General features: G+C 41.6%; 1 protein-coding gene across 1 annotated transcript; it reads left to right on the top strand.

The window, feature by feature from the left end:
• Positions 1–1,688: 1,688 nt before the first annotated feature.
• Positions 1,689–7,778, top strand: LOC108710634 (endonuclease domain-containing 1 protein). The gene is made up of 3 exons (XM_018251746.2): positions 1,689–1,920; positions 2,961–3,325; positions 6,606–7,778. Exons 2-3 carry the CDS (start codon positions 2,966–2,968, stop codon positions 7,248–7,250), a joined length of 1,005 nt encoding a protein of 334 aa, XP_018107235.2. The 5' UTR covers positions 1,689–1,920; positions 2,961–2,965; the 3' UTR covers positions 7,251–7,778.
• Positions 7,779–15,953: the final 8,175 nt, after the last annotated feature.

Raw genomic sequence — 15,953 nt, 5'->3', positions numbered from 1 at the left:
TTTTGGGCTACTTCGACCATCTAATGGGCTAGTTCAACCTTCGACTACGACTTCGAATCGAAGGATTCGAAGTAAAAATCGTTCGACTATTCGACCATTCGATAGTCGAAGTACTGTCTCTTTAAAAAAAACTTTGACCCCCTAGTTCGGCAGATAAAAGCTACCGAAGTCAATGTTAGCCTATGGGGAAGGTCCTCATAGGCTTGCCTAAGTTTTTTTGATCGAAGGATATTCCTTCGATCGTTGGATTTAAATCCTTCGAATCGTTCGATTCGAAGGATTTAATCGTTCGATCGAGGAATAATCCTTCGATCGTTCGATCGTAGCATTTGCGCTAAATCCTTTGACTTCGATATTTGAAGTCGAAGGATTTTAGTTCCTAGTCGAATATCGAGGGTTAATTAACCCTCGATATTCGACCCTTGATGAATCGGCCCCTTAATATCATAAATCATATATTTAAGGGTAAGTGTTCAGTGGAAAGAGAACCGTAAACACAAACTATACCATGCCAGGATCATGCTTTCAGGTGTCTAATTACAGAGGTAGCATTCATGTAGGAGAACATTTTGAGATTTTGTTTGTTGGGCACCCCCCACTGAAATAAGCTGGTGCTCCCTGTCAGAGAAAACTGCACCGGTTGTGGAAAGGGCTGTGCCGTCATTTACTTACCATGTTACATAGTTACATAGTTACATAGTTAAATTGGGTTGAAAAAAGACAAAGTCCATCAAGTTCCACCCCTCCAAATGAAAACCCAGCATCCATACACACACCCCTCCCTACTTTTAATTAAATTCTATATACCCATACCTATACTAACTATAGAGCTTAGTATCACAATAGCCTTTGATATTATGTCTGTCCAAGAAATCATCCAAGCCATTCTTATAGTCATTAACTGAATCACAACATCACCCGGCAGTGCATTCCACAACCTCACTGTCCTGACTGTGAAGAACCCCCTACGTTGCTTCAAATGAAAGTTCTTTTCTTCTAGTCTGAAGGGGAGGCCTCTGGTACGGTGATCCACTTTATGGGAAAAAAGGTCCCCTGCTATTTGTCTATAATGTCCTCTAAAGACATGACAGTATTCCTGACATTCTAGTCAGGCCCGGATTTGTGGAAAGGCCACCTAGGCCCGGGCCTAGGGTGGCAGGATTTTAGGGGGGTGGCATGCTGCCCAACCACACCCACATTGGTTCAAAAACACTGGGGATGTGCTGGAGATACAATAGTTTTTTAAATTTTCCATGCGCCAAACCCCATTGCTCTGGTAAAAGGGAGGGGACAGGGGCGATGAACGGCATTGGGCCTAGGGGTGCCCACTAAGTAAATCCGGCCCTGATTCTAGTGCTCTTAGCAAATATTCCAGCAGAGAAGTGAAAAATAAAACCAATTTACATACAGGCTCACCCAACTGTCCTACCACACAATAGGAGTCAGTTAAAACTGAATCTCCAATTTTAGAATAGAAAAAGCAACCTTGGAGTTTCATGGCATTCATATAGGGTCTTGGAACTCCTCAATGATTTTATTTGCCTTCTTCTTGATATGTTAAAGCAAAAAGCTTGAAAACAAATCTACAGTTAACTGAGACCTTCTATTAATATTTTCTTTGTGCCTTTGTGCCTTTGTGGAACATCACATGAAGGTGTGAGTGTGGTTTAGACCTACGTGTACTTCCTCTGAAGATCTACACTTAGGTTTAAGCTCCGTGATATTCACTATATATATACATATAGGATTAGGAGAGTAGATTTGAGTGTTGCTTAGGCACAGTCCAGGTACATCTCAGCTAATATCTAATATTATTCATTTAATACTTCTGCTTAGACACCATCCTGCAACATCTTCTCCCATTACATCTATTGCAGAGCAGCCCCGGCATCAACTCCAGCCTCAACATTTCCATAAAAGGTAACTGGAATAGGTTTCTAAACAATGATTTCAATTGTTAAAATGATTTTACTTCTATTTATCTGCTCATCCTGAAATAAGCAGACCTGTCTGTAGTGGGTGACAATAGGGATAGGTGTCATGTATCTGACTATTTATGAGAACACATAATATCATAAATCATACATTTAAGGGTAAGTACTATGTTCAGTGGAAAGAGAACCATAAACACAAACTATACCATGCCTGGATCATGCTTTCAGGTGTCTAATTACAGAGGTAGCATTCATGTAGGAGAACATTTTGAGATTTCGTTTGTTGGCCACCCCCCACTGAAATAAGCTGGTGCTCCCTGTCAGAGAAAACTGCACCAGTTGTGGGAAGGGCTGTGCCGTCATTTACTTACCATGTAGTTGCCTGCGCTTGAGAATGGGCATTTGTGCATGTTCAGTAGAGTAAATCTTTCTATACTAGTATCAAAGCACAGCTCTAGCAGGCTGTGAATGTAAGATTGATGAGATTGCGATTTTAAGCACTTTTGCCATTTACATTCATTATTTTTTTTTCTTAATTTAAGATTTTAAGGGATACATGTACTCTTAAAATGATTCCATTCATTTGATTCATAATTTTTTTTTAATTTAAGATATTAATGGATACATGTACTCTTAAAATGATTCAATTTTGTTTGAATCGTGGTTACAACATTGTTACAACAGTGTCACCTGCTGGTCAGTTTCCAACTATGAAGTAGTCAAAGAAATAGTCAGGAGAAAGATAACGGGCTGGTCTGATGTTCTTCTGGTTGCAAACTGTTGTAACAAAATGAAATCATATCAACAGGACAGATATCCCTTAATATCTTGAATATATTTTAATATATTTCAAATATCTTGAAATTAATAATAAGCAGAGTAGTAACTCCTCCATCACTGTCACTAGGTGGAGTATTAGTCCTAGAAAGGCCATCTCCCATAGAGTTCATAATTAATCATTTCATTTTTTATTTGAAAAAAATATATAATATATATGTTTATGTGTCTCTCTGTGTTTTACTTTAGTGAACATGAAGATGATGCTGAGTCTGGGTTGGCTGTTCATAGCCATAGTCCATAAGGCTGAACCCCTCATCTCTGCAAACTTTAAAGCCTGCAAGAAATTTTTCTATAAAGGACAGCTCCCTTTTGGATTTCAAGGCATTGCTCTCCCTCATGGTTTTAATACCTCCGATTTACCAAATGGGGTAAAGGCAGAAGAACTGACCTCTCCAGCTTATATCTGTCAGCAATATGGAAACAAGGTCCACTTTACTTCCCTGTATGACAGAGGGAGGCGCTTACCCCTCTATTCTGCCTACATCTTGGACAGGAGATCTTCATCTAAGCCTATAAATAACAGACAAAAATTCTTCAATATAGAACCTCAGGTAAGAACAATAAATATGTAAATATAAATAATGATAGTGTGTTCACTTTCAGTTAATGTATTCATATATATATAACAACATGTTGTTGGGCATTTTAGATTTTTTTGGTAGTTCTCCAGTTTGGAATTTCAGCAGGTACACTAGCAACCAGGCAGATATTTGAATAACAGACTGAAATGTGAATAGGAGCAGGCCTGCAAAGAAAGGAATGTGATGTAAAATAACAATAATAATAAAATTGTAACCTCCCAGAACAAACATTTTTTGGCTGCCAGGGTCAGTGACCTCCATTTAAAAGCCGGTAAGGAAGGGAAACAATTTAAGAATTCTAAAATAGCTAAAGGTTAACTTAAAGGTAAACTACTCCTTTCCTTTCCCTCTACTTTCGTGATGAAAGATCTAATCAAATGGGACCCAAAAGGCACTCAAACATTCCTCAGCCTTATTTTGATCACTAACTTTGTAACCACTGTAATAACCTTCTCTTGATATTCTAAGAGTTGGAGCTTAACAATTATTGGAAAGCTAAAGGTTGGATACCCTTGATTTATGTTTTTAACTTGAGGTACCAAGTACACATATTATTATTTACATCATTACAATTATAATAGTTATCATTTTGCTGTTATTATTGTGCATGATGCTCTTTGGTAAATAAACTCCAACAAAGTTATTGTAACTCATTTATAAACAGTGGGAAAATATGCTCCTGAGCAGCCACTTTTTGGCCTGCCTAAGTCTGGGCAGGGGGCGGAGCCATTATATATAGGGGCGGGCCAGTGATGCTATGGAGCATGGCATAACCGACCAAGCAGTTTTGACCCGGACAGCCCTTCAAAAAAACAGGTTGTCCGGGTCAAAACCGAACAGATGGCAACCCTAGCAGTAACCCATAACAACCAATCAGTATCTTTTTTCAGCCAGTTGCTGGTTGAGCACCGAAAGCAATCATCTGATTGGTTGCCATGGGTTACAGCCTAGGAGCAAATCTGTCCACTGTATATAAATAACCGCCAATGACTTTCCCTCTGAAACTCTTCACCAGCTTGTATTCTGTTTCCATGTATCTGCTGTAACTATGGAAGCTGGGCACAGGTGCAGTACAGAAATCACTATAGGGTAGCAGACATAAGGCCTGGTACAAATACTTCCTGGTACAAAGACAAGGCCAGTCTAAACAATTCAAGTAAACATGGAAAAGCACTTCCTGATCAAAGGGCAACACAATTGTAAACACTTCTTTAAGATGTTCTGGTTGTCTTGGTAACCAAAAGTGTACAGATACTACCAGGAAGTGGTGACCGGTACAGTACAAGTACTTCCTGGAACAAGGACAAGTCCTGTTTAAACAATGAGAGTAAACATGGAAAAGCACTTCCTGGTCAAAGGGCAACACCAATGTAAACACAAAATGCTATTAGTATAATGCAAGCGGGGGGAAAAAACCTGAAGATATAATGTATCAAAAACAAACACTGGAATACAACATATGATTAGAATGATGCATATATATATATATATATATATATATATATATATATATATATATATATATATATATATATAAAAAACAGTGTATATACAATGTCCTGCCTATAGTATGAAATCACTGAGGACAATGGGAAGTAGTCGCTGGTGTGTGATAAAATATTATCACTGCAGCAGAACATTAGCAATAAAACACCAGACTCAGTTTTCCCCTTTTATGGGTGGCGGTTGGGCCACAGCTTTATTGAAACCATTGACAAACAAAAAGCCAAGCCTGCACAGCACAAGATGAGGAGGGAAAGCGACTTCCCCTTTTATACCATCCCTCCTTAGGTGGCAATAGACGCACCTATAATATCGCACAAAACTAAATTTTGTACGATATTCGGTGCATGTATGTTAGAAGACGAGCTGATCAATATTGGCAGTAGACTTGGATATTGGACGGCTAGTCGATCAGGCTTTGATTTTGAATTTTGATGGGGCGCCATTGAAGGCAGTGGCACCCACACATTGGCCATTGTTAGTTCTGAATTCAGTGCTACATGTGTATATTGAAACAAACAATCTTTCCTGGAAAAATCTTATCGAGGAAAGATCATAATTGTAACGTCTAGGGCCACCTGAGCCCTTAGCAAACCCTCCCCTACGTACAGGCCCGGAAATACCATAAAGGCCCAGGCCTAGGGCAGCGTGCCGCCCAACAACAACCACATTGGTTTGGAAGCACTGGGGATTCACAGTTTTAAAAATTTCCTGGGCATCAATCCCCAGTACTGTGGACACGATGCTGACAATTTGCACATGTACACAAAGGGAGGGGACGGGGACGATGAACGGCAGCTGCCCACGTAGCCAGTCCCCGAGTTCCCTCTGCTTTCAGCACCTCCCCACAGTTCCGGGCACCCTTTGTTAGCCACTTTGTTTCCATACACAAAGATAAAAATTAGTCCCATAAAACAAGGGGATGGGGGAGAAAAAGAGAAGGGTATAGAAAGCCTACCCCAGCAGACATACAAACCATGATTTTAAGTTTTCCTGCATTTATGCTGTTTTTTGTGGTCCTATATACTGTATACATTCATCCCTATGTGACTTGAATTAGAAGCACCCTGTCTAGCCTATGGTTTACCAACATACGCTAGCGAACAAAGATATTGAATGATGTACACAATAAACTGTATATACCGTATATATACACACAAAGAGAAGCCGTGATATTTAATGTATGATGGTCAGAGATGTACTGAATGTTACAACTTATAGAGGCACATTTATCAAGGGTAGAATTTCGAATTCATGTGAGTTTTTTTTTAAACTCCCTTAAATTCAAAAGAATTCGAATTTTACTTTGGGAGATTTATTACTTAAATCGAATTGTTTAAACTCGGTTGAATTTTACCGATCCAAAAACTCTAATCTAATTTGTTTTGAATGATAATAACTTGATTTGGATTTTAAAAACTCTATTCGAGTTGTTTTCTCCAAAAAAACTTGAATGTCAGGAAGGCTACAAACATCACCAAATTGATCCCTGGACCTCTCCCATTGATTGATACAGTTATTCGGCAGGTGGGTGGGGAAATCTTGAAATTCCAATTCAAATTAAAGCTCGAATCGAAATTCATAATTCAAATTTGAGAGTTTTGACCACAAAAAAAAAAATTAGAAAATGTGAATTCAAATTGAATTTTCACTTCGACCCTTAATAAATCTGCCCCATTGACTGAAATGCACAGTTTGGGTATTTACTGAATAAAGCCCCATTTATACTGTCTGTTTTTCCTTTCAGTTGGTTTATAGGCAGTTGGACGGCACGATGTTACCTGAACGCAACACCTATGATAAAATAAAAAGGTACAACGCAAACCATAACATTTCACCACGTGAGCAAAAAAATCATCCACTTAATCTCATTAGAACAAGTCAAGCTGTTGATGATGATTATAAAAACAGTCGCTATGACAGAGGCCATGTGAATCCCAAGGGGCATCATGTAACCGCCGACGAGCAAAATGCAACATTCACATTCACCAACGTGGTGCCAATGTCTAGAAAACTGAACAACGTGGTTTGGAACCAATATGAGCGTGCAATGCTTGGGTATGCTGATGGTTGTAAGACAATGTATGTGGTTACTGGCATTATTCCGAGCAAGAAGCAGTGGTTGAAGGATGAGCACCGTGTCAATATTCCCAGCCACGTGTGGAACGCTTACTGCTGTGTTGGTAGTAAAGACAAGCCGATTAAGTCAGGGGCGGGACTGAGGAAAAACGACGACTCAGACAAACCCGTTGAAAAGTTGCAAATTAACGAGCTTCAAAAGCGACTTAAGAATCTTTTTGTCAAAGGGAATATTGCAATATTCCAAAATAATTGTTCAAAAAAATTTAAATCATCCAGAAAAGCTGCTGCCAAATATAAAGCAAACTACTAAATGCCTCTAACAGTGCCACAGTCACCTCTGACCTGTACCAACTAGGCACATTTACAATGGGATAAAGTGCAAAGCACAAAAAAACAGAAGCAGCGCTCCATAATGGATGGGGAGGAAGTGGTTGGCACAGGGGTATCCCCTGTAACAATATTATATTTAGGGCACCACTGAACCTTAGCCTGCCACCTTCCTCTGCAACCAGTGCACATGTAGACAGTCCTGCTGTACTAAGCATGCACTGATCAAGAGGTACCCCCATCCCTTTCACCTCTGCCAGCAAATTTAGTATCCAGGGACACCCCAGAACTTAGCACCCCTGCTAACACTCTGTTAATCACAGTGGTCCTATGAGGGAGAATTATTGAGAACAAAGTGCCCTGACCAATTGAAAGCTTATTTCCATTTCAGTATATGTCTTTTTGTTATATCAGTTTTTGCTTGTTATTATTCTCATACATACATAATAAATCTGCTCTGAGCAACTGCAAATGCCCAGTGTCATTTCTTTTTCTACTTAACTAGCAGATCTGATTTCCTGCATTGACTCCACATTTTATGGAGCCTGTCACTTTAATCTGGAGAAACAAACACATATATACTGTATATTTTACCAGACCCTCTTCTCATCAATTACATTTTACTCTACTAGATGTGACCATAAGCCAGAATCTACTGTGCTCCAGGGGCCAACAACTTGATTGTAAGCTCCTTGCTCAAGAAGTCCTGGGGTCAGGCACAGCTCAGCACTAGATGCTGTTTTCCAGTACTGAAGCGTGCAAGAATGATTGGAACTTGAAAGCTGATGTATGCATTGCCTCTAAACTGAGTATATAGATGTACAACACACAACTCACATAGCGTGAACAGCACTGTATGTCATGCCATTCATTTCAATGGAAAAAAGTGTTACTATATTTAAAGGTGTTTGATTTACACTGATTTCAATAAGAGACTAGCGATGGGCGAATCTGTCCTGCTTCACCGAAAAACTTGTGAAACGGCGAAAAATTCATGAAACGCATCAACATAATTTTGATGTGCGACAATGTTTATACGTATGCCATTTTTGACGCATGCCAATTTCTTTTGTCACAGCAAATTTTTCGGCAACAAATTTTAACCCCAGTTTCGCAAAGATTTGCGGGCGGCGATACACGGAAATTCGATCCGATGCCTGGCGAATTTATTCACCCATCACTATAAGACACTAGAATATGAGTAGGATAGGACTTGAATAGAAAGATGAGTAATAAAAAGTAGCAATTGCAATACATTTGTAGCATTACAGAGCATTTATTTTTTAGAAGGGGTCAGTGACCCCCATTTGAAAGCTGGAAAGAGTTAGAAGAAAAAGACAATTCAAAACAACTATACAAAAAATTAAAAAATAAAGACCAATTGAAAAGGCGTTTAGAACTGACATTGTACAAAATATTAATAGATAACTGAAAGGTGAATAACCCCTTTAAAGGATAAGTAATCCTTGAAAATAAGTGAATGTAAAATTGATGAGGGTGCTATTCTAAGCACTTTTGCAATGTAAAGTTATTATTTATTTATTTTTAATTGCAAGATATTACAGGATACATGTACTGTTAATATCAATGAATTTTGTTACAACAGCGCCACCTGCTGGTCATTTCCCGACCAGTCTGACCACCAGGAGAAAGAAAGAGGCTGCTCTGATGTTCTTCTTGGTTAGGAAAGATTTGAGAGAGGTTTCTAATTTTTTTCCTAATCAGAAGAACATCAGAGCAGCCTCTTTCATTCTCCTGACAACTTCCTTGACTACTTGGTGGTCAGACTGGTGGGAAAATGACCAGCAGGTGGCGATGATGTAACAAAATTCATTCATATTAACAGTACATGTATCCTTTAATATCTTGGAATTGTAACAGAATAAATAATGAATGTACATTACAAAAGTGCTTAGAATAGCACCCTCATTAACTTTACATTCACTTATTTTGAAGGTTTACTTATCCTTTAAATGTAATGACACAATGGGATGAAGAGAGTTATTGGTGCCAGATGTCCAGATAAAATTTGCTTTATAGACACACAAAGTACACAAATCAATCTTTATGGAAAGTATCCAACTCCCAAAGCATCTGCACCTTGTACCAGAGTTTTTAGCATTTTGGACAGAGTGCTGCTGAGCCACCAATGTAATAAATGTAATTGTTCCCTAGTGCTCCGATCCTGAGTAAATGAGCCCTAATGTGTTTCCTTTCATTATAATTCAATACAAAATACATGATAAATTTTTATTTCCATTAGCTGAAGAACCCAATTGGGATGATTCTCTTTTGGACCTGCTATTAACTAATAATACTGAACTCATCTCTAACATTTACGTGGGTGAGAATTTAAAGGGCACCTGTTGGGTAAACAGTTGGGGATAACAGTCGTTCTGTTTTTTTTTAAATGCCCGCCCCCCACCAACGCTACGCCACACAGAGAGGGAGCTCCTGGTGCGAGCAGCCATATCTGGTCACTCGCATGTGCATAATTAAAATGTGCCACAATTTGCTCGTTATGCGCATGCGAGTGACACAACATGGCTGCTCACACCGGGAGCTCCCTCTCTTTGCAGGTAGCATAGGGCTGGTGGGGGGAATTTTTAAAAAAAATAAAACTACTGTTATCCCCAACCGGAATGCGGGCTCTATTAGCCCACACCTTTGGTTGGGGTTAACATTTTTACCCTTTAAAGAATAGTGATAATAACATGGTTTCCTTTCAGATTAGGTTGCAGAGGCAATTCTATAAGGGAGTAACTAAAACACTACATTTTAGTTGAGCACATTTTGCCAGTATAAGGGAATCTCTGCAACATATTCAACGGGAAAGGCTTTTTAAAGGGTTAAACACAGAACAGAAAATGTGAAGTCTTTAAAATGCTGCTTAATAAATACTATACATGTCAGTTTATTCCCCTTATAAGCAAGGAACATTGTCGCAAAATGTTAGAGGCGGGGTCACAACTAAGGAACCAACTAATGAAGGTTTCCTTCTCAATAGTCCCAGTTTTAGTAAATACATCTAATGTATGGTTATAGGGATGCACCAAATCCACTATTATGGATTCGGCCAAACCCCCGAATCCTTTGTGAAAGATTCGGCCGAATCCCGAACCAAATCCTGGATTCGGTGCATCCCTATATGGTTCACACAAGAAGAAATTCAAACGAGACTCGTACATGTACACATAAACAAAGGTCTGGGACCAGATGTTCATCATCCCAGGGTACTAAACAAGCTTAGCTCTGTGATTGTCTAACATCTTTACTTCATTTTCAGGATTCATTGATGTCTGACAAGGTGCTGAGAAACTGGAGAATTGCTAATGTGGTGCCGCTATTCAAAAAGGGATGCCATTCTTAGCCTCATAAGTATAGGCAAGTTAGTCTGACGTCAGTGGTAAAAAAGCAGTTTGAAGGGTTATTAAGGGATTAGATACTTGACTTCATTGCAAATAATAATACTATAAGTCTGTGCCAGCATGGTTTTATGCATGTATTTTATGCAGATCTTGTCAGACTGATTTAATTGACTTTTAAGGGGAGGTAAGCAGTCTCCCAAATTATAAGAGCAGGGTATACTGCAGCACATATTTAATTCCAGCAGAGGGAGCCCTTGGCCAATCACTGAACTGTACAGGTGCACAAATTATACATCTTTTATATCTTCCTGCAGGACCTGTGTCAAAACAGACTTTGAGACGTTTATCGAAATATAAAAGCTGCCAATATATGGCCCTTAAAGTGGACCCGTCACCCAGACACAAAAATCTGTATAATAAAAGTCCTTTTCAAATTAAACATGAAATCCAATTTCTATTTTTTATTAAAGCATTCATAGCTGCTGTAAGCTCATTTAAACATCTCAGCTGTCAATCAAATATTGTCTGCCCCTCCTCTATGCCCGTGGCATAGAGGCAGGGCAGACAATTACTTTCACTTTCAATTCAGCACTTCCTAGATGTCACTGCTCTCCTCACATATCCCCGTTCTCTTTAACATTTAATTGTGTAGCCAGGACATGGGAATGGACATCAGGTCCCCTATTCTGGTGGACAAACAAGATTCTGAGATGATACAAGGCTTTCCTTAAAAACAGTGTCCACAAAATGGCTCCTGCCTGCTTGCTATCATTTTGAATTCCCAGACTGAAGGAAACAAGATTCAAATAATTTATATAGTGTAATTAAAGTTCATTTTGCATGACTAATGTGATAAAATAGGATTTTGAATAATTTTTTTGGGTGACGGGTCCCCTTTAAGCTGCTGTGAAATGGTGTAAATAACATGTTAAATAGTATATACTACAGGTACCATCTCTCCCTATTAAATCCTATATTGTTATCCCACAGTCACAGTCCCTTCCCAGAGACTATTATCCCACTGTTACTATAGGCACCATCTCTCCCTACTATACCTGTTATCCCACAGTCACACTCCCTTCCCAGAGACTATTATCCACTGTTACTATAGGCACCATCTCTCCCTACTATACCTGTTATCCCACAGTCACACTCTCTTGCCAGAGACTATTATCCCACTACTACTATAGGCACCATCTCTCCCTACTATACCTGCTATCCCACAGCCACAGTCCCTTCACAGAGTCTATTATCCCACTGTTACTATAGACACCATCTCTCCCTACTATACCTGCTATTCCACAGTCACACTCTCTTGTCAGAGACTATTATCCCACTACTACTATAGGCACCATCTCTCCCTACTATACCTGCTATCCCACAGCCACAGTCCCTTCACAGAGTCTATTATCCCACTGTTACTATAGGCACCATCTCTCCCTACTATACCTGCTATCCCACAGTCACACTCCCTTCCCAGAGACTATTATCCACTGTTACTATAGACACCATCTCTCCCTACTATAACTGCTATTCCACAGTCACACTCCCTTCCCAGAGACTATTATCCCTCTCTTACTATAGGCACCATCTCTCCCTACTATACCTGCTATCCCACAGTCACACTCCCTTCCCAGAGACTATTATCCCACTGTTACTATAGACACCATCTCTCCCTACTATACCTGCTATCCAGTGCCGGCCCTCGCCAGCCAGGCGCCCTAGGCAACCTGGCCGGCAGCTGCGCCAAATAGTTGCATACATGCACACCAGCGCCAGTAGATGTGCGTGCCCACCAGCGTGGATAGACGTGCATGCACAACAACATGGATAGATGACCATGCGTACCAGCGCAGATAGATGCACGTGAACACCAGTGCAAATGGACGTGCTCACAGTCAGCAAAAGGGCAGAAAGGGGACGGACTAGTAAGAGGAGTCAGAGAAGGTACGTATCTGGCGCCCCCCTCCCCCAGGTTTCGCCCTAGGCACGTGCCTACCCCTAGTTCCGGCCCTGCTGCTATCACACAGCCACAGTCCCTTCCCAGAGTCTATTATCCCACTGTTACTTTAGGCACCATCTCTCCCTACTATACCTGCTATCCCACAGTCACACTCCCATCCCAGAGTCTATTATCCAATTGTTACTATAGGCACCATCTCTCCCTACTATACCTGCTATCCCACAGTCACACTCCCATCCCAGAGTCTATTATCCGACTGTTACTATAGGCACCATCTCTCCCTACTATACCTGCTATCCCACAGTCACACTCCCTTCCCAGAGACTATTATCCACTGTTACTATAGGCACCATCTCTCCCTACTATACCTGCTATCCCACAGTCACACTCCCTTCCCAGAGACTATTATCCACTGTTACTATAGGCACCATCTCTCCCTACTATACCTGCTATCCCACAGTCACACTCCCTTCCCAGAGACTATTATCCCACCACTACTATAGGCACCATCTCTTCCTACAGTCACAGTCCCTTCCCAGAGTCTATTATCCCACAGTTGCTATTGGCACCATCTTTCCCAACTTGACCTGCTATCCCACAGTCACAGTCCTTTCCCAGAGACTATTATCCCACTGTTACTTTAGGCACCATCTCTCCCTACTATACCTGCTATCCCACAGTCACAGTCCCTTCCCAGAGACTATTATCCCACTGTTACTATAGAAACCATCTCTCCTTACTATACCTGCTATCCCACAGTCACAGTCCTTTCCCAGAGACTATTATCCCACTGTTACTATAGACACCATCTCTCCCTACTATACCTGCTATCCCACAGTCACACTCCCTTCCCAGAGACTATTATCCCCACTGTTACTATAGACACCATCTCTCCCTACTATACCTGCTATCCCACAGCCACAGTCCCTTCCCAGAGACTATTATCCCAAAGTTACTATAGACACCATCTCTCCCTACTATACCTGCTATCCCACAGTCACAGTCCCTTCCCAGAGACTATTATCCCACTGTTACTATAGACACCATCTCTCCCTACTATACCTGCTATCCCACAGTCACAGTCCTTTCCCAGAGACTATTATCCCACTGTTACTATAGACACCATCTCTCCCTACTATACCTGCTATCCCACAGTCACACTCCCTTCCCAGAGACTATTATCCCGACTGTTACTATAGACACCATCTCTCCCTACTATACCTGCTATCCCACAGCCACAGTCCCTTCCCAGAGTTTATTATCCCATTGTTACTATAGGCACCATCTCTCCCTACTATACCTGCTATCCCACAGCCACACTCCCTTCCCAGAGACTATTATCCACTGTTACTATAGGCACCATCTCTCCCTACTATACCTGTTATCTCACAGTCACACTCCCTTCCCAGAGACTATTATCCGACTGTTACTATAGGCACCATCTCTCCCTACTATACCTGCTATCCCACAGTCACACTCCCTTCCCAGAGACTATTATCCACTGTTACTATAGACACCATCTCTCCCTACTATACCTGCTATCCCACAGTCACACTCCCTTCCCAGAGACTATTATCCCACTGTTACTATAGACACCATCTCTCCCTACTATACCTGCTATCCCACAGTTACACTCCCTTCCCAGAGACTATTATCCCACTACTACTATAGGCACCATCTCTCCCTACTATACCTGCTATCCCACAGCCACAGTCCCTTCACAGAGTCTATTATCCCACTGTTACTATAGGCACCATCTCTCCCTACTATACCTGCTATCCCACAGTCACACTCCCTTCCCAGAGACTATTATCCACTGTTACTATAGACACCATCTCTCCCTACTATAACTGCTATTCCACAGTCACACTCCCTTCCCAGAGACTATTATCCCTCTCTTACTATAGGCACCATCTCTCCCTACTATACCTGCTATCCCACAGTCACACTCCCTTCCCAGAGACTATTATCCCACTGTTACTATAGACACCATCTCTCCCTACTATACCTGCTATCCAGTGCCGGCCCTCGCCAGCCAGGCGCCCTAGGCAACCTGGCCGGCAGCTGCGCCAAATAGTTGCATACATGCACACCAGCGCCAGTAGATGTGCGTGCCCACCAGCGTGGATAGACGTGCATGCACAACAACATGGATAGATGACCATGCGTACCAGCGCAGATAGATGCACGTGAACACCAGTGCAAATGGACGTGCTCACAGTCAGCAAAAGGGCAGAAAGGGGACGGACTAGTAAGAGGAGTCAGAGAAGGTACGTATCTGGCGCCCCCCTCCCCCCAGGTTTCGCCCTAGGCACGTGCCTACCCCTAGTTCCGGCCCTGCTGCTATCCCACAGCCACAGTCCCTTCCCAGAGTCTATTATCCCATTGTTACTTTAGGCACCATCTCTCCCTACTATACCTGCTATCCCACAGTCACACTCCCATCCCAGAGTCTATTATCCGACTGTTACTATAGGCACCATCTCTCCCTACTATACCTGCTATCCCACAGTCACACTCCCTTCCCAGAGACTATTATCCACTGTTACTTTAGGCACCATCTCTCCCTACTATACCTGCTATCCCACAGTCACACTCCCATCCCAGAGTCTATTATCCGACTGTTACTATAGGCACCATCTCTCCCTACTATACCTGCTATCCCACAGTCACACTCCCTTCCCAGAGACTATTATCCACTGTTACTATAGGCACCATCTCTCCCTACTATACCTGCTATCCCACAGTCACACTCCCTTCCCAGAGACTATTATCCACTGTTACTATAGACACCATCTCTCCCTACTATACCTGCTATCCCACAGTCACACTCCCTTCCCAGAGACTATTATCCCACTGTTACTATAGACACCATCTCTCCCTACTATACCTGCTATCCCACAGTCACACTCCCTTCCCAGAGACTATTATCCCACTGTTACTATATACACCATCTCTCCCTACTATACCTGCTATCCCACAGTCACACTCCCTTCCCAGAGACTATTATCCCACTGTTACTATATACACCATCTCTCCCTACTATACCTGCTATCCCACAGTCACACTCCCTTCCCAGAGACTATTATCCCACCACTACTATAGGCACCATCTCTTCCTACAGTCACAGTCCCTTCCCAGAGTCTATTATCCCACAGTTGCTATTGGCACCATCTTTCCCAACTTGACCTGCTATCCCACAGTCACAGTCCTTTCCCAGAGACTATTATCCCACTGTTACTATAGGCACCATCTCTCCCTACTATACCTGCTATCCCACAGTCACACTCCCTTCCCAGAGACTATTATCCCACTGTTACTTTAGGCACCATCTCTCCCTACTATACCTGCTATC

The sequence above is a fragment of the Xenopus laevis genome, chromosome 3L, assembly GCF_017654675.1.
Source record: "Xenopus laevis strain J_2021 chromosome 3L, Xenopus_laevis_v10.1, whole genome shotgun sequence".
NCBI classification, from domain to species: domain Eukaryota; kingdom Metazoa; phylum Chordata; class Amphibia; order Anura; family Pipidae; genus Xenopus; species Xenopus laevis.
This window is presented reverse-complemented; position numbering and strand designations above follow the sequence as displayed.

Coding starts and splice junctions, on each gene's coding strand:
- LOC108710634 (XM_018251746.2), top strand. CDS start 2,966: ATGAAGATGATGCTGAGTCTGGGTTGGCTGTTCATAGCCATAGTCCAT. Junction 3,326..6,605: donor TCTTCAATATAGAACCTCAG/GTAAGAACAATA, acceptor TTTTCCTTTCAG/TTGGTTTATAGGCAGTTGGA.